Source organism: Salvelinus alpinus, chromosome 36 (assembly GCF_045679555.1).
Source record: "Salvelinus alpinus chromosome 36, SLU_Salpinus.1, whole genome shotgun sequence".
NCBI classification, from domain to species: Eukaryota; Metazoa; Chordata; class Actinopteri; order Salmoniformes; family Salmonidae; genus Salvelinus; species Salvelinus alpinus.
This window is the reverse complement of record NC_092121.1, coordinates 8,057,845-8,075,947: the sequence shown is the minus strand read 5'-3', so window position 1 is coordinate 8,075,947 and position 18,103 is coordinate 8,057,845. Positions and strand designations below refer to the sequence as shown.

The following is an 18,103-nucleotide window of genomic DNA, read 5'->3' as shown; positions in this document are numbered from 1 at the left end:
GCTCACTTGCATACAGCATGTTTCTGTTACATCAAATTCTTATTGTTTTTAGGTGTGTGTGTGTGTGCGTGCGTGCGTACGTACGTGCGTGCGTGCGTGCGTGTGTGTGTGTGTGTGTGTTGCAAAATCTAAGCAGTAGGCGGTAAAGTTTGGTTACTTACTACCTGCATTAGAGGTGTAGTTGTGTCCATTTTTTTTAAAGACATCTACTGAGGCAGTAGGAGTAGGCAACCTGTTGACTGCCACCCCAAGTGGGCTAGTGCCTGTCTATCAGCTGTGTCGTAGTATGCTCACTGACTTTAACCCTCCCCTTAACAAAGCCAAATTACCATTGGCTTTCATGGCACAGCGTCACTGAGAAAGGCTGGCTCTGCGATAGAGCTCATTGTTGGGACTGTCTGTCCACACGCAAACTAACATACAGCGCTTGGCTTGATTACAGCTGCGGTGTATTAGCAGTTCCTTCATACTTTAATGATTCATCTGTCTATTTCTTGCCAGTCAACGTCTGTTTCTGAGGGTCACAGAATTAACCTGGGGATTTTTTGGGTGCTGAGAAGTTTGCTGTTCTGAAGTTTCATTACAACTTATTTTTCTCTTCATTTAGCTTCCTCTATATTTTTTGTCATGAAATTAACTTGAACGTATTGAACAGCTAATATAACTTCTGTCAAGGAAATATATTTTATCTCTCTCCAATCGGACTGCAATAACAATGATGAACAAGAACGGGATGGTGACAAAAATTCACACGAGAATTAGGACCGATCCTTTCACGAGCAATTATGAGTTGCTTGGCAGAGAATTGGGCAGGTAAGTCGGTTGAAATGTTTAATAGGTTACCCTGTCCAGATCATGAAATGATGAGATAGAATAGATGTCAATGCACTAAACACTGTTAATTCTTTCAAGCGAGGAATCACAAATTTGAAATGTTTGTATTTTTCTCTCTGCACGTGCAAACGGGAGTAAGTGAACATTTCACCGTGTCGGCCCAATCCGGTTGAGTGGCGCTGGCACTGCCATGGAGACTCTCGATTTGCGCCCATTGAATTGTTTTGTGTGGTTGACTTTTCTTTTTTTTAAGGGAAATCTGTGGGATGTATTCTTCTTCGTGTGAGCCCTGATATTTCTTTAAGTATAACCAGCCTGGTCTCATTGACTAGACGTAACATAGTAAACGTAATTCTGAGACACTTAAATTAGTATGATATGTTACTTTTGGTATGGTTACTTATGGCAAAAAAAGGTTGGTTGGCCAGGCGTATAACGTGAACGTCTAGCATGGGTGTTGGATTCTCATCACAAACAACTTTAGCATTTTAGCTACTTTGCAACTACCTAGCATGTTAGCCTACCGTTCCCCTAACCTTAACCCTTTACCTTAACTCCTAACGGTGGGGTAAAGTACTTCAGTACTATAAGTTTTTGTGTGTGGGGGGGGGGGGGGTGTATCTGTACTCTACTATTTATATTTTTGACAACTTTTACTTAACTACATTCCTATAGAAAATAATGTACTTTTTACTCCATACGTTTCCCCTGACACACAAGTAGTCATTACATTTGAATGCTCAGCAGGACAGGGAAATGGTCCAATTCACACACTTATCAAGAGGTCATCCCTACTGCCTCTGATCTGGTGGACTCACTAAACACACATGCTTCATTTGTAGAGTGCTGGAGTGTGCCCTGTCGATCTGCTAATAACAAATGTAATTATGCCATCTGGGTTGCTTAATAGAAGGAATTTGAAATTATTTATTTCACCTTTTTGTTACTTAAGTATATTAACTAAATACTTTTAGACTTTTACTCAAGTAGTATTTTACTGGGTGACTTTCACTTGAGTAATTTTCTATTAAGTTATTTTTACTTTTACTCAAGTATGACAAGTGAGTACATTTCCACCATTGACTCTTAACCCTAACTCCTAGCCTAGTGAACATTAGCAGCTAGCTAATGTTAGCAACAACAAATTGGAATTCATAAAATATCAAACTTTTTGCAAATTTGTAACATACTGTATGAATTGCAGTTCGTAACATACCATACTAAATGGATGATGGACAGCCACAAATGAATACATACCATATGAAAGGTATCATACTAAATGGAGTGTTAGGATTTACGTACAGAATACTGCAAAATTGGTATAAAAAAGTTGGTATTACGAGCTCTGTTGAATTATGATAACAGCCTCTAATGCACAATTGCATGGGTAGATCATTCTGAAAGGTGTTCATGACAAAGATGGTAGATAAATTAAGATAATTCACTCACACATTTACCATTGACAAAAATTGTCAGTTCGGTCTACTTAACTGGGTGTGTCTCCCATAGACACAAATGCACTAGCTGCTGGGTCTGGTCTAAAAAAAACAGCGAGTTGGGTGTCTCACTCCCTCTCCTGTTAATGATCTTGTAGGTGTTCTTGGGAGTCCACCTGACAACTGCGCAGTCACATATTTTCAGTCACAATAAAGAGCATCATAATTATGCCTCTTGTGGTCTGAGAACTGGTTTTGGTATGTAGGCTACTTTTTTTTCATGGCTGATTTTACACGAGTAAGGAGTTGATCAATGCGATGCTAATTTAACCTTGTTTTTCTATGTGGTGTTTTATTTTGGGGCAGATGATATGTTGACTGTCACTTAACTCTGAAACGGGACCATTCTTCTGCTCATGATACACATACAGTATCAACACTAGCACCAACAAAAATGTCCTTCATTTGGAATTCATCCCAGCCTCGCGCAATGGCATGTGAGACTTATCTGATTCTCCTTCAATTGTGGCACATTCTGTCGCCTGTAAACAGATTTCAGATGTCAGAGGAGAACTTTACCCTAAATCCCTATATATCCCTTTAACTGCTGCTGCTGTGGGGGCTGTCGGTAGAAGGGTGAATATGCAATGCATTTTACCAGCCCCAGTCCCATTATTTGCATGAAATATGCTCTGACCTACATGTGCCATCACTGGACTCAGTAGCTGCCTATCTCTATATCTCCACCATCCAAGAAATCTCTGGCATACACAGGAAGAGATGTTTGCTATTATTCTGTGTTTTTTTTCCAGGATCCAGACCATGCCTACAGCCTCACCCATGGCTGTTTGTTTGGGTCTGTTACAGTGGGCTATTTCCCTGCCAATCAGCCCTGTTTTGTCCTGGGGGTCAGGGTGGGGGATAACGTGTAATTACCATCAGTCTCCCTCCGCCCTGCTCCGGCCCCCTGTTGTTCTCCACAGATGAGTGTGACGTACCATGCATTTGAACCCCGACACTAACGTGTGTGCATTCCAAGGGGGTTGATGGGGAGGTCTCAGAGATTTTTAAACTCCCCAGGTCCAATACACATGGAAAATGTTTTATTTAGAAGCTGTTGACTAGGATTATTATATAATCTGGACTTGGGACATCGCTTCTGTCTCAGGTGATATTGTACCAATACCCCATGCAACCGTCCTTTATAACTTCATAGGGAGTGGGAGACGGGGAGATATTTCATTTCTCTCTCTTCTTGATAGTATGTAGTCAGGGGCTAAATAAAGACTCATTCACTTTGCCAGTTGGTAGCAGCCAGATTTCCCTGTCAGACACCATGGGACATCCTGGGCCAGCAGCCAGGACCTGGGGGGGCTGTTTGAGCTTTGAGAGAGTCCAGCATCCTCTCGACACTCCTTCCACCCCCATCTCTCTCATCCTCATCTTCCTCCCATTACCTCCTCGCCCCCACAACATCCTGATCTGGCCTCATAAATCCCATTAAGTGCAGGAATGTGAGTTGTTGGATGCCAAGAGAGCAGCTTGTCAAGATTAGATGGCCAGTAGAAGAGGAAGGATGGATCTCTCCCTCCCTTTCTCTCTCTTCTCCACTATGTGTGAGACATTGTGGCTCCTGGTGAACCTGCTGGAGCGGACTTCCGCAATAACACCTTTGATGGCTTCTGAAATCTGCCCCTGATTGCTTCCCTTCAATGAGCCCCCCCCCCCCCGTCTGTAAATATGCTCACACAAATCAGCCATTTTGATAACGTAGAAGAGTTTTGACTTTGAGGGCAAGTTACAAGAGTTGACATGAAAGGTATTGACTTTGAACTGGTTGGAACAGGTCCCTGTTTCTAGGTCAAATGGTTGTCCTCTGATATTTAGTTAGTGAAAATCTAGGCTATCTTCACTATGATTTAGAAGGATGGCAAAGGGGTTGTCATTTAACAACAATGTGTGGGTTTTTGTGTTTGAGGGGAGTTTGTGTGAGAGAGGCAGTTGAAGGCGGTCAGCTGTCTGTGCTCCCCAGACATGAGTCACTCCCCTTTTGAGAAACAGACCCCACAGAAAAAACTGTTTCTCAGTTAGATTAGTGCCATCACCACCACAAGTTCCTGGGTTGGTGTCTGCATACTGAATGAAAACTTCCTCTTATGATCCCCTGTTGATTTGGAGAGTGACACCTCGTAGATGCTGACGTGAAGCTGCATACTGATGGATCTGCAAATCAGGTGTTGGTGTGTCGGCATAATTGCCTTTTCTGTGGGATTTGGGATTTACACAGACTGTTAAAGACAACCTTCAAGGGGCAGACGTGGTTTCTGTTTGAGTGTCTTTTGGAAGCAGCTTCCTGCTCAAGGAGAAGGCTGACAGTAATGTCCTCTCTCACGGGTCAGACATTTTGAATTGAAGCATGTTGAATTTTAGGTTTGTATCCACCTCTAACCCCTGTGCTCTTGTCTCTGGTGTGTTACTACAGACAGTGTGAAAACAGCAGGGTAATGATGGCCTAGTTTAGCAACCTTTGACCTGTTGTCACCATCTTCAAAGGCTTCCTGTTTCTCCTCCGCATCGCCTGGGGTTTCTTTTAATTTCATCTGCAGTTCCCAGCACAGAGGTAGCTGCTCTGAACTTGGGGAATTGGCTAATTAAAGGAGAAAGGCTTTGACTTTGACTGGTTTGGGTCTTTGTTCCAAATCAAATGTGCCCTAGCAATCCTCACTAGGGCTGGGAACCAGTGGGAGTGAAGAAAGGGGAAGGAGGAACAGCCCACAGGGAATGGGCCTGTGCCAGCTAACATATCCAGGAGGAGTAGCAGGCTTTGGTTTACAGCACCGCCAGCCTGGAGGAAAGATGTGAGAAAATGACCGGCACCAAGATGACATTCCATCCCCATACAGGCACTGCTTTTAATAGCAGAACTGTGCAGTTTCCATGAATGGTTACCTTTCACTGCCAGGCTCTGTCTAGCTGAGACATCTGACTCCAAAGCAGTGTCTGTCGCTTGTCAAGCAACATGGCAGAAACAGTTGTCAGTTGAATCAGGAAAGTGAGGGAAGGCCGAAATTCACTAACAGGGTTGCCAAATGATTTACTAAGTGACGTTGCGGCCTATTTTTTCAGGGGTTGGGAGGACTCCGCTGTGGCCTCCTGGACCCCCTTCTCCCCTAGTCCAGCCCCAGGGAAGTGGGTGGTCCTGGTCCTAGTGCAGGGGCTGCCATGTTTGCTGGTCAGCCTGCACAGGCCTTTGTGTGGCTGTCCGAGGAGATGCAGGGTCCTGCCAAAGGTCTGGTTGGAGGTGTTTGGGGAATTCCATTTGTCCCCCGCCGCTGTAAGAATGGGAAGTGTACAAGGCTCCTTTATCGTCCTGGGATGGTGTTTGTAGAAGGCTGGACACAGTGGGATGATTCTACACATCGGATTTCCTGCCCACACCCGCAGTCTGACCCGCAACACCTCTGCTGAATCCGTCAATGTACGCAGCAGCAAATGGAATGCTCAGATGGTATTCTAGAATTGTGGTTGTACGTTCCTCTTCTTTTCTCTGTGGGTGGGGCTGGTGGACAGACAACAAGCCCAGCTGTTGCGCTCCTCTCTTTGTTGACTTTTAAAGAGTGCTATTAATCTTATCACCCCCTCGCCTGTCCATACAGCCACTCAGGCCCAACCGTCACTCCCGTCTCCTGCCTGTCAGGCTCTCCACTGTGGAGGAGGAAGAGGAGAGAGGGATATCTTACTACACTGATGAGGGAGCCTATCACTTGGTGTTCATCATCAGTCCTATATTGCGTAACAATGGTAGATAACTCCATGTGTATCCCTCTGTTTTGTAATTCCACTCAGCCCACATCTTCATTTTCCTTGGTGGTCTTTCAGTGGCCTTTCAGTTATTGGTTGCGTCATAATTGTTTGGTACTCTCAGTGCTGTAATTGCTGTTTATCTCTGCCATGATTACTCCCTGCAGGTTCATGGCCGATCAGATTTACCGATAAGACATTGAAGACAACCAAATCAAACGTGTAAGCCTACTGTCAATTAAACTGTTAATTGTGTTTTTGATTATTCAACATATCCCTTTCCCTTTTTATTTTTCTCTTCCCAGGGGAAAGTTTGCTGTGGTGAAGAAGTGCATTGAAAAGGCGACGGGGAAGGAGCACGCTGCCAAGTTCTTGAGGAAGCGTCGGAAGGGCGAGGACTGCCGCATGGACATCCTCAACGAGATCGCTGTTCTGGAGTCAGCCACGGCTAACCCTTATGTGGTGGCGCTGCATGAGGTCTACGAGACCAACTCTGAGATCATCCTCATCCTCGAGTGGTGAGTGAACTCGTATGCGTCGAAACGCAAAGACCATGGAAAAACGTGGCGTGTACAGTATGCGAGTGTGTGTTTGGATCTCTGCACCTCCCTTAGGTCATGTCACCAGTGATAGGGGGGAAAATGCTGGTGATGGTAATCTAGAAGACCTTTTAAACTCTCCGTACATGTTGACGCTCCACCACAATGCAGCACTGCCAGGAAAAACGGGATGAAATGATAAGGTTCCTAATGAAGGGGGAAATGAGAAACCATTATGCGCCATTTACAGAAAATACTTTCCGTCTCTGCAGGTTTTTCTATTTCTGCGTAGTTTCGAGGGGTTTTGATTGATGTGGTCGCCTGAGTCAAAATGTATTCTGCTTATATAAAACATGGGAATTTTTTTTTTATGTGATCTTTGTTTCAAAACCGCATGAGCTCTTGCATAGACAGGGTGTTGAGTGACGTGAATGCCAGAGTTGGGTTTCTTGAGAAATGGTAGATTACATCTCTCCAGTCTAACCCTAACGCGTCGACTTCCCGTGTTGCACTCTTTCTTCTGAGGATGCAGCTGCGTTTCACTCAAGAGTTTCTCACCTGAAAAACAGCTGCATGAACACGCACGCCAAACGCACGCACGCCTGCTTGAACCTTGTAACCTTATAAGGAAATGATAACTCCCCTGTGGTTGGTCGCTGTGCTCATAGCCACATCCCCGATTCTTGTTACCTTGTCTGACTGTGATTGTGTCAGTGTTCCTGTAAACAGACGGACGAAGATGGACCAAATGACTCGGTCTAGAAGATTCTTGACAATAAGTATTTGTCACATGATACATTTTTAAGGAAAGCTAGCATCAGTCAAATGATTTCATCATGCTTCAGAGCATTCATTCCATCCAGACACGGGTGAACCAGTCAGCATCTGTGCTGCATCCATCTGATCAACAAAGCACGGAGGTCAGGGTGGAAGGAAAGGATCTGTCTGGTGTCATACACTAGATAGTGGTCATAGGATATGTGTCATGTCTGTCCTCCATGACCACTCTGGTCTCATTCTAATTAGGAGCCAGATGGTAATAAGCGTCGTACTGATCCCCAAGCCCCATTTGACAAATAGACAACACCAATCAGTTAATCTAGAAGACCAAAAGACTGTGTCCCCTCCTGACCCTGGTCTGGTCATAAACCACCCACATCTCCACCCATTCCCCTCCTAGACATAGAATGCTCCTGCAGAACAAAAGGTTCCCTATACGGGGGGGAGGTGGTGGTGTTATGTGCTTGGCCTTGGACCCCAGTGTGAAAAGAGGAAGCAGAGCCACTATTTCATGCCTTCAGGGGGTCAGCTCTGCAGGGGCACGCACTGGTCCATAGCCCTGCACTAGCTGCCAAATAACTTTGCGCTTCCTTGTGCGGTCTTCCTTTGTCTGTTTGAGAGATTCTTATAGGCCTATGTTCATCCAGATCCCAGTATAGGTTATGGCTCCTAGTGAAATCCCCTACTAACTTGGTAATCTGCAGCCATTGAGATGCTGTTGCAGCCTGTATGACTGTGAACTCTTTTCCTGTTAAAGGGCTCTCTGACCTCAGCGTGGGCTTTGCTGCAAACCAGAGAATAATGTTCCGTTCCCTGTGGGTTTACATAGAAGCCGTTAGTGACGCTCTCAAAAGTAGCACACACACAAAGTAGCATACTCATACTCACACATTGGCACACATTGGTCTGCACATAGCCACAACCACATCCCCACGCGACGTATGAGAAATGGAAATGATAAACAAAATGTTCCTCATCAGTAAGTTTAAACCCAGTCTGCGCGAGCACCGCAAACGCACCACATAACGACTAGTCTAAACGAAAATGCCACTTTTTAATGAGAAATGAACCTGCGTCGTCTCTGCTTAGAACGCATTCTGACGGTTTAATCAGAATGGTTTTCCGTACTCGGGGCACAGTCCATGGGCTGCTTCTGATGGTGGGGAATAGTTGCAAGAAATACATTTCTTCAATGGTTCTTCAACAAACATTAGATTGTCATCTATGTGTTCCCAACTCTCTACATGTCTTCTCAAGGAAAACCCATGGTGTTACCAGACATCAAACAACCCTCTAGGATGAGACCAAACATCTTACGTTTTTGTCATTTTGACAAATACAGTATTGTGCAGGTGCATTTCTAGAGGTCCACGTTATATGTGGGGAAATTAGATGAACCAAGTCACCTGACGTTAGCTGTGTGTACACTGTGACCTTGAGAAACTAAGGTTTGGTCCAACCCTCACACTACATATTTGTTTATCATCTGTCAAACAATACACGATACAAGTGTTGTGAATACTGTTTCACCTCAGAGGCCTTGAACTCATGACACTGCTGTAAACTGAGGTAACTTCAGATAAGAGGAACTCAAAATCCTAACCAATTACGGGCAATCGGATAGTCTTGGGAATGGCAGTCCGGTCCACAGATTGCCCGGCCAATCATAACCCTAAAGCAGCTTTAAAGCTTTACAGGGTATGTTTATGAAAATGTATCACTTTGACTCACTCGAGCTTGATCCTTCAGCGCTGATGGAATCATTCCTGAGGTAATTTTTTCTGCAGCAGTTTTTCAGCCCCTCTGTAATTGGGAAAGAGGGTGGTGTTTTCTTCTTCCCCTCTGTCCTCTTCCTTCTGCTTTCATCCTCAAGTGTAATGGTATTTGATGTTTTTACGTGGGTATTGAGACATCTTACGCAACGCAAATTGAAACCCTCCAGTCCATGTCAGCCATTTTATCTTTGTCACTTCAAATGTATGCAGTCTTCAGATAAGTAAATGGATTATGTAAGAGTCTTTGACACATCTCCACTGTCTGGCATGGGCTGCCCTTCGTTTAAAACCGCAATAAAGTCTTCAGAAAATCTATTTACGAACTAGTAAAAGTGTTTTTGAGGATGAGGGCTGTCTAATTGTATTCCAATTTTCAAAATGGAAAATCCTCCTTGAAAAACAGTTTGTATGCGTTCTCTTCGTTCTAGTAAGGTTTGACACGTCAAGTCTCCTGTAACGGAGGATGAGTTGTCACAGCATAATCCCATCTAAATGATGACAACTCTGAAACCAGTCTATGTACTGTACTGAGAACACAATGCAGTCAACACACAGGCCTTGTGAGAAATGATGAGTAGTAGGCGTTTGGTAGCTGGCCAGCAAGAGCATAATGCCTATTCCAGGTGATCTTAAGCACAGACTAACCAAGTTGGCTTGTGAGAATGCAGCCAATATTGTAAAGGACACACGTAAATGCACACTCTGTCCCACATCCTCTCATTGAGAAGTCATGGCTCTTCTGTCTTCAGCTCATTCTCAAGTAGCTCTTTGCCCGCCCTCCGCCCAACCCTGATGTTCTGCGGGTGACGGCTACTGTGCGTCTCTTTGATGGGACTCTGCACAGTTCTTCTGTCTTAAGTGGATGGGGAAACCATTCCATGTCATCTGTCTGCTGACTGACAGTGGGGAGACTGATCCACTGAGGCATAGAGGGGGAAATGAGACCATACAAACATGATGGCAGGAGATGTATCAGATCTTTCCATAGTGCTTGGAGAGTATGTCCTCAGTCCATTTAATTTCTACAGGATGGGTTTTGTTAGTACTAAAAGCCTCGTCTCCTCCTAGATGAGTTTATTGAAGTACTTTGGAGGGTATCTTTGTTTCCGCCTATTGGTAATTAGTTCAAACGGGGGAAAGGAAGGGGTGGGATAATTAGACCTATTTGAGTCAGTTGTATTAAATTGAGACCCGGCACATGGAACAGATGAATAATGAGTGGCACGATCAGTTAGCTTTTTATTTTTTATCATGCAGTTGTCAGCAAGCATAAGCCATGCTTCCAACAACACACTGATGTCTCTCATTTCCTCTCGACCCCCCAAAAATGGTAAACTAGGCCTGCTATGCACATTTGGTATACATGGGTACTGTAGGGACTTTGGGGGGGGGGGTCAAAAGAGACGGCCAGCAATAAATGTGTGGAGCCCCAAGCGAACGGGGATTTATATGGCCCACTGATGGATATCCAGGAAAACAGGACCTCATATTTTCACAGCTGAGGACAGTGAAGGTGAGGATGCAACGGCGCGAGGCTAACCGGGGATTGGGTGGTGTGGTTATGTAACAGTTACGCCCGGGCCATGGTCACAGATTTCCTCTCAAGATAAAAAGCATGTGTGCTGACTAAATCCCCCACACATGGCTGTGCTATTTGGCAAGCGTCCTCTCTCCAGGCTTTTCATCTGCTTTGGAGAATCATCCAACATAAATGTGCCATGTCCCAGACGGCATTGCTTACCGTTGTTACACAAGCATGACAAGGATTGACAAACCAGGAATTTGCCTTAACAAAAATGAGATGTCACCATTTTTTGATTTGGTAATTAGCCTTTCTATTTTCAAAGTGGATCCAAATAGGATAACCCCCCCCCCCCCCCCCCCCCCCAATCAATGCCCAGATTGGATAAACTTCCAATTATTGGGGAGTGACACAGCAGTGTGGTGGTAATCCCTACAATTTAGTGTTCTATCCACTACTGTAAAACTATGGGATCGTTTCAGTGTCCTGTCACTGTCTCAACTCTTTATTATACGACAGGGATCTCTAGTTTGATAGATTTGAGAGAGAAAAAATCCCCCCTTTTTTAAAAGTTTTTGACTTAACTGATCTGGAATGTGTGTAAACTCTGGAAAGCCTTATCCGGGACTGGCACTGACTGATATGGGTCCTCGTATCTCGAGTCAAAGCTGAGGTCAGGGAGGCACCATTTTTCTTCTGATTCCCGTGCGGGAACGTCGGAGTGCCACAGACAGGAGTCACATGCTTTGTGTGTGGATGTGAAACACGGACCTTGTTCCCAAGCCCAAAGTACAATAACCACAGGACCAGTTGCGTAACTTTAAAAAAAACACGGGCTAGGGCTCGACACTTCAGTGTATGTGATAACGGGATAGAGGTGGGTTTGTCATTGTCATCATGTTTGAGTTGATAGTGGTACAAATGCAGTGATTTACAGTGTAAGGGTGTATACTATTCATGAGTGTAAATGCTTTACAATGCATAATCAGCAATCGATCACAGCAGCCCAAGTAAAAACTACAGATATAATAACCATGTACTGTTTGTTGTTCATCTCGTCACCATGGCTCTATTTTGATCCTCCATTGCCTCTGTTTTCCAGTGCCGCCGGTGGAGAGATCTTCAACCAGTGTGTTGCGGAGAACGACGAGGCCTTCACAGAGAAGGATGTGATCAGGTTGGCCATACAGATCCTCACCGGCGTGGCCTGTCTGCACCGCAACAACGTGGTCCACTTGGACCTGAAGGTCAGTAGAAAGCTAATCACGTCACCCAGAACCAAATCCGCTACTAGTTACGGCTGTCAAAGCGAGAGACTAGTTTAAAAAATGTTTTTATAACAGGGCACCCCTAGAATGGCCGATTTCCCCCCTTAAGCAATGAGAACCCCTTAATGTGGCAGAACAATAACTCTCCCTGTACATGGGTCTTGTCTAGCAAATAAAGACGCCCATCCAAGTTACTCTGTTTACCGAGTGACAACTGTTTTTATGTGAATGCTGCATAGTTTTCGTCCCGGAGTTCCCGCTCTTACAAATGAACTCTGTCAGGGTCTGGTTTCTCTCTGTAGGACTTATTTTGTAAAATACTGCAGGGTTGTGTCACAGACGCAAAACGAAAGCTGTAAGTCTTATAAGTTTGTTTTGTCTGGCCAGTGATGTCAAAAACATTTGTATTGTTGATAATGATGAATAAAAAAACACTGTTTTGGAGCGTGTTAGAATTTGGCAGGCAGGTTATATATGAAGAAACCCTCCTTTGTTCCAGGGGGGTTTATGAGCAGGGTTTTTGGGTGAGGGGGACTGAACCGACTCTGTCACCAGACTAGATTTTATTAGCTCCCCATTTTCCTTCCCCAGTGATAGACAGTATTAAATCTATTCCTGGTGAAATGTCACAGGCTCTGGTCTGTCTCTTGCTCCTTCATTTATCCTAGATTTTTAAAATGTATTTGACCTTTTATTTAACTAGGCATGTCAGTTAAGAACAAGTTCTTATTTACAATGACGGCCTACCCCACCAAACCCTCCCCTTACCCGGACGACGCTGGGCCAATTGTGCGCCGCCCTATGGGACTCCCGATCACAGCTGGTTGTGATACAGCCCAGGATCGAACCTGTGTCTGTAGTGACGGCTCTAGCACTGCGATGCGGTGCCTTAGACCGCTGCACCACTTGGTCCTCCAAGATGTCCTGGCCAAAGGCCCCAGGCCAGGAATCTAGCCAGTATGACCCGGAGGTTAAGCATCGTACATGATATAGGAGCCAGCTAATCTGATAGGCCCTCCAAGACATCCCACCTTTCCTTGGAATCATCTCATAGGCTAAGGGGATGAACCTGGTTTAGTGATATTGATGTAACCAAATTGAAACCCTCTGGGGCTGTACACTCTGGGTTTGGCTTATTCATGTAGAGGTAGATTAGACTCTTTAGTGGGAGGCCTTGAGTCTCAATGACTACTCAACTGATTAACTATCTATCAAGCATGGTATTTGACCTCTGTCAATTCACTTACCATGCACTCTTTGGATTTGGTCTCATCTGTCTTATCTCGGTCTCTCCCCTCAGCCCCAGAACATCCTGCTGACCAGTGCCATCCCACTGGGTGATATCCGCATCGTGGACTTTGGCCTGTCCAGACGCATGGACAGTGTGACAGAAGTCCGAGAGATCCTGGGCACCCCGGAGTATGTGGGTGAGTCCTGCCTCCTGGCTTCTGCAGTCGGTTTATATCAATAAGGAAGATAGATAAGCAATTCTTAACTTCAGTACTGTAAAATGTTTATCAGGACTAATTGGCGTTGTCTATGCTATTCCAGCTCCAGAGATCCTGAACTATGAACCCATCAGCATAGCGACAGACATGTGGTGAGTATGAGCTAAAGAGACTGTGTCAAGCAGATATCAGCTAGTGTCCTCAATACATCTCGTTTTTTCCAGAAGCCATAAAATATTGATATCACCAGCCAGCTCCACAGTGGAAATCTGAGAAAAATACTTCCTCATGTCTTGTAGTCTGACACCTTTCCCTCCTCCTCCTCCTCTCAGGTCCATAGGGGTCCTGACCTACGTCATGCTGACGGGCGAGTCTCCGTTCCTGGGGGACAACAAGCAGGAGACCTTCCTGAACATCTCCCAGGTCAACGTGGACTACTCCCAGGATGCCTTCGAGGGCGTCTCCTCCCTCGCCATTGACTTCATTAAGACCCTGCTGCTCAAAAACCCCAGGTGAGGAACAGGATAGGTCCAAGAATCAACACTCACTTAGTTCAGTGCCACAGCCCGACAGATGGATGTTCTCCCACATGTCCCATAGTGAGTTCAATGCTAATTAACACGTGAGTGATGTCAGTCATACTGCTGTTTGCGGCACATCCTCGTTAAGTCTCCCGATGCGTGGTAATGTATATGAACAATTTAATTAAAGGATACTGGTCCTTGTTACGTTTCATCTATTAACATGTTCTGTGTCACCACTGTCACTATTTGGCCAAGTGTTCCAGCACAGAAGGGCTAGATACTGTATGTCACCATCATGTCTCAATGACAAACAGCCGTAGTCTATCGCTGTGATCCAGGGCCATAATCTTCACTCAGTATAATTTAATTGCTGCAGATTATCGGCGGTATAAAAAAGTGGGAAAAATTCCTGTGTGTCTGAGTAATCCCAAAGAGGGGAAAGGCTGGGATGAAAAAGTGGGCTTTGGTGGTTTGTCAAACAGACTGTCAGGGAAAGAGGAGTGTCTGAGGGAAGGGGAGGGACAGGAAGTTGTATAACTGCATATTTGTCACCTTTTTACCATTGGCTTTCCTTTACATATATTCACCTTAGCTATTTCAGTTTTACGTTCAAAACGGATGAACAGAAGCTTTAAGGTCCTTGCTGCCTAGACATTCATGATTGATTTGAGATCTGACACGCATCCTCTCTGTCTGTGTGTCCACAGGAAGAGAGCCACTGCAGCGGAGTGCCTTAACCACCCCTGGCTGAATGGACCAGCTGACCTCTACACCCAGCTCCACGCCAGCTCTCTACCCTCATTGGACGAGCCTGAGACCAGCCAATCGGAGTCTGAGCCTGAGAGCCCGGCACCCTCCCCAGAGCTGGAGGGCATGGGTTTGTACATGATGTGCCCCGGTCAGGTAGAACTGAAGACAGGCCGCAATGCCTTTTCCTTCACTTCTGAGCCCTTCCCCGCGCTGCCAGAGATCCAACAGGAGCTCATCTGCTGAGGAAGGGCTCCACTAGACATTGTGTGTAGTGACTGACTGGACTGCTGTCACAGAATGGACACTGTCTGGAAGCCAGTGAGACCTGGTCTGGTCCGACGCAGGGCCTCCAGCTCTGTTTGACTCTGTATGTGTGCTGCTGCTACTGCTGCGATGGATGTGTGATATCTGTCTGAGCTCAGCTGACCGTGTGCAGTAAATCCATGCGTGTTTGATGCATGTTACCCTGTGCTCATTAGTGTGCTGATGTCTGGTAATGAGCCACACTGACACACTTTTAATGCATGTCTAGCGAGGGTATTGTAACTGTATGAGTGTTGTGAATGGAAGGAGTGGGCCAGTTCTTTGTGCTCGGCTATGAAGACTAGAACAGTGGGACTGACTTCATCCATCACTTGGTCTGGTCTGCACTCTCAGTGAAGGAAGTCCTGCTTTGTCCCAGGCTGGGTTGATCCCATGTTGGCCCTCAACCTGGCTCTCACCTTGGCTGCCCTTCACGTTCCACTCCCTAACTGACCTTTGAACCAGTACTTCTCCTCTCCTTTGTGAGGATGTAACTGCTGACCCTGAGAGGAAATGACGTTGGCCAACAGGAAGTTGGAACCACTTTGCTTTTGTTGAGGTCTGAGCCTTAAATGCCTTTCATGATGTTGATTATGAAGGATGCCTATGTGGTTAGACAGATGTCCCTAGATGAGATGCTGCCTACGCAGCAAAGGAAAACGAACTGACTGACTGTGTTAGGGGAGTGCCCTCACAGAAACCAGTCAGAGGGTTAAATAGTCTTCTCTGATTTTGTTTGTGTTCATATGACCACTTCAGGCCCCCCAAAATAGTAAGCCATCTCAATCACCACATCTAATTAAATCACATCCTTTGTTTAGTGTAAGGACAATCTTGATGTCAATTTAAAGCACTTTTTATTTTAAGAATGAACTACACAAATGGTCAGAAAGTAATAACCAAAGTCTTGATGAAATGGCTCAAAAAGCACAGTTTAGTTGAATGATTAATTAAGACACAAATGTACATGGCCACTTCCCACCATCTATTGTTAATATATTTGCGTCACTCGTTTCCACCAAGTGCCATATAGTTCACCTGTTGTGTTTCTGTTTATTCTTGTAAGAATTTTTTTGTTGCTATTGTTGCACAATTTCCATGTACTCATGTTTGAAATATCAGTTTGCCATGTTGGATATGTCACAATATATTTCCCTTCAGGCTTTGTGAACTTTTGTCTTTTTGAAGAGGAAGTGACTAGGATTCAATGATTTGCAACCAATTGAAAGGCTTTGAAGAAAGCTCCTTTTGGATATGTGGTGTTTGAGAGTGAAGATAAATTACTCTTGAGGACTTCTCAAAAAGTACTGAAGTGTATATTGTTTGATAGTGTAAGAATAATCTGCAAAATATTTTTAATATCCATAATGTATGAACATTTTAATAATTATTGTATGCCTCTTTTGTTTATTTTTTTATTTTTATCTTGACTCTGTACTTTTGACTTTCATTCCTGGTTACTGCTCATGAATTTCAGGCAGGTTTGCACTTGTGTCCAGGTGGACGTTACATTGAAATTAATAAATGTTTGATGGCATGCCTCGCAAAAATTTATCGAAGAACAATAAATGTACATTTTGTATTAAACTATTCATCTTGATGAATTAACTTCATTGTGTGGTCTGTTTAGGCATGGAACAACCACTGCTTGTCTTGTTCCCTCAACCACAAAGTTTTAGTCTGGTCAGAATGTAGTTCCTTGTACAAAGGACCAGGGAACACTTGTGACCCATTTTAACATTATTCTCCTCTTGTGTGCTGAATATTATGGTCTCTCCACTTGAAAAACATTCCTCAAACTACAGTATCATTAGTTTACACTTAAGAGCATTTCCCAAGTGTCCGTCTTTCCTGTTTTTGGTATTTTTGGGGAAACAAGTTAAATGCAAGAACAACTGCTGCGTTTCCAGAAATATCTAGCCACACTTCACAGGAAATACCACTTGAAAAGGGACATGCTGTGATGCTTTCTTCACTGGTGTGTGTGTGTGCACACACTGTTCAACCTGCTGCAAGTAAACAAGGGAGACAATGTTCCTGCATGCCAATGTTCTGGATTCTTGCTTTAATGTGCTCTTCCGCTGAGGGTCGGCACTGGGCCCAGTCCAGCTAGCTCCACTCAGGCCGTGTTGAGCTCTGGACTGACGGACAGACGGGCCCTGCCTGGAGTGACTGTTTCCCTTGAATATCCTGCTCCTTAGACCTTTGGAATGCAAGAAATGTTAGTAACTTTCCCTCTCCCTTTATTCACCCGTGTTAATATAGCCTTTGTTTTCTCGGCAGGAGTGGCTCTGTTTTGCACCATGGCTATATCTTCACACCTACCAACCCCATACACACATTCACACCCTCGCACGCACACATTATGCAAACCGTGACAGAGATGATAGTCATAGCCTATGTTGCTGGGTTTCACACAGTTGCGGGAAAATTGTCCTGATATCTGGAAGACAGCCATTGTGAGTTTTTTTAAAATTAATTCAGGTGTAGTTCTGTCAAGACAAGCCTTCACGGAAGAACTACAGCTCAAAACCACTGGACCAATACAAATGAAAAGAATAAAGCAAAGCTTCCATAGACACTAAGATAACCTGCTCTCTGGAGGAGAAGCAGATGCAAAGGCTTTGGCGTAGAGGTTTTCCTTTGGTTTAGCAGTCCTGGCCATCTCTTTCTACCAAAGCAGGACATACCAAATTGATTCAATGATCTGTTCCAGCAACTAACTCATCCCATTTTGACCTTCGCCCTCACATCTCCAGCCATGATGTTAGTACTACTCTGTGAACTGTGTTGCTGATGTACAAAACAAAATGTGGCCGTTCTGTTTGAAAATGTCAGACATCTGGATGCTAAATCGTTCCTGCTAAAAGCAGCCAGCGAGCTTTTTGTTCCCTGGTAACCAAGCGTCCTAAAAGAGCAGAAGTTGTCACAACCTTGATCCCCGAGTTGAAAATGTAACCGGGAATCAGAAAAGCAGAACGTGGGGAAGAGGAGGAATCTTTTGTCTTCCCATATAGACTCCATTGACTGAACTCAACATCCCCAGTTACAAAACCAAGATTGACCATGTTTGACAACCGGTTGGAATTAGGGATATGGACCACTGGCCCGGTGTTAATTTGA

At 44.7% G+C, this 18,103-nt stretch overlaps 1 protein-coding gene across 1 annotated transcript; it reads left to right on the top strand.

Moving 5' to 3' along the window:
* The first annotated feature begins 327 nt into the window (after positions 1–327).
* LOC139564781 (serine/threonine-protein kinase 17A-like) lies at positions 328–16,584 on the top strand. The gene is made up of 7 exons (XM_071384577.1): positions 328–813; positions 6,377–6,589; positions 11,790–11,934; positions 13,256–13,382; positions 13,507–13,555; positions 13,736–13,915; positions 14,635–16,584. The coding sequence occupies exons 1-7, from the start codon at positions 716–718 to the stop codon at positions 14,918–14,920; spliced, it is 1,098 nt and encodes a 365-aa protein (XP_071240678.1). The 5' UTR covers positions 328–715; the 3' UTR covers positions 14,921–16,584.
* Positions 16,585–18,103: the final 1,519 nt, after the last annotated feature.

Excerpts from the sequence above, each read along its gene's own strand:
- LOC139564781 (XM_071384577.1), top strand. The coding sequence starts at position 716 with ATGATGAACAAGAACGGGATGGTGACAAAAATTCACACGAGAATTAGG. Across the intron at positions 13,556-13,735 it reads AGCATAGCGACAGACATGTG|GTCCATAGGGGTCCTGACCT; the intron begins GTGAGTATGAGC and ends TCCTCCTCTCAG. Across the intron at positions 13,916-14,634 it reads CTGCTGCTCAAAAACCCCAG|GAAGAGAGCCACTGCAGCGG; the intron begins GTGAGGAACAGG and ends GTGTGTCCACAG.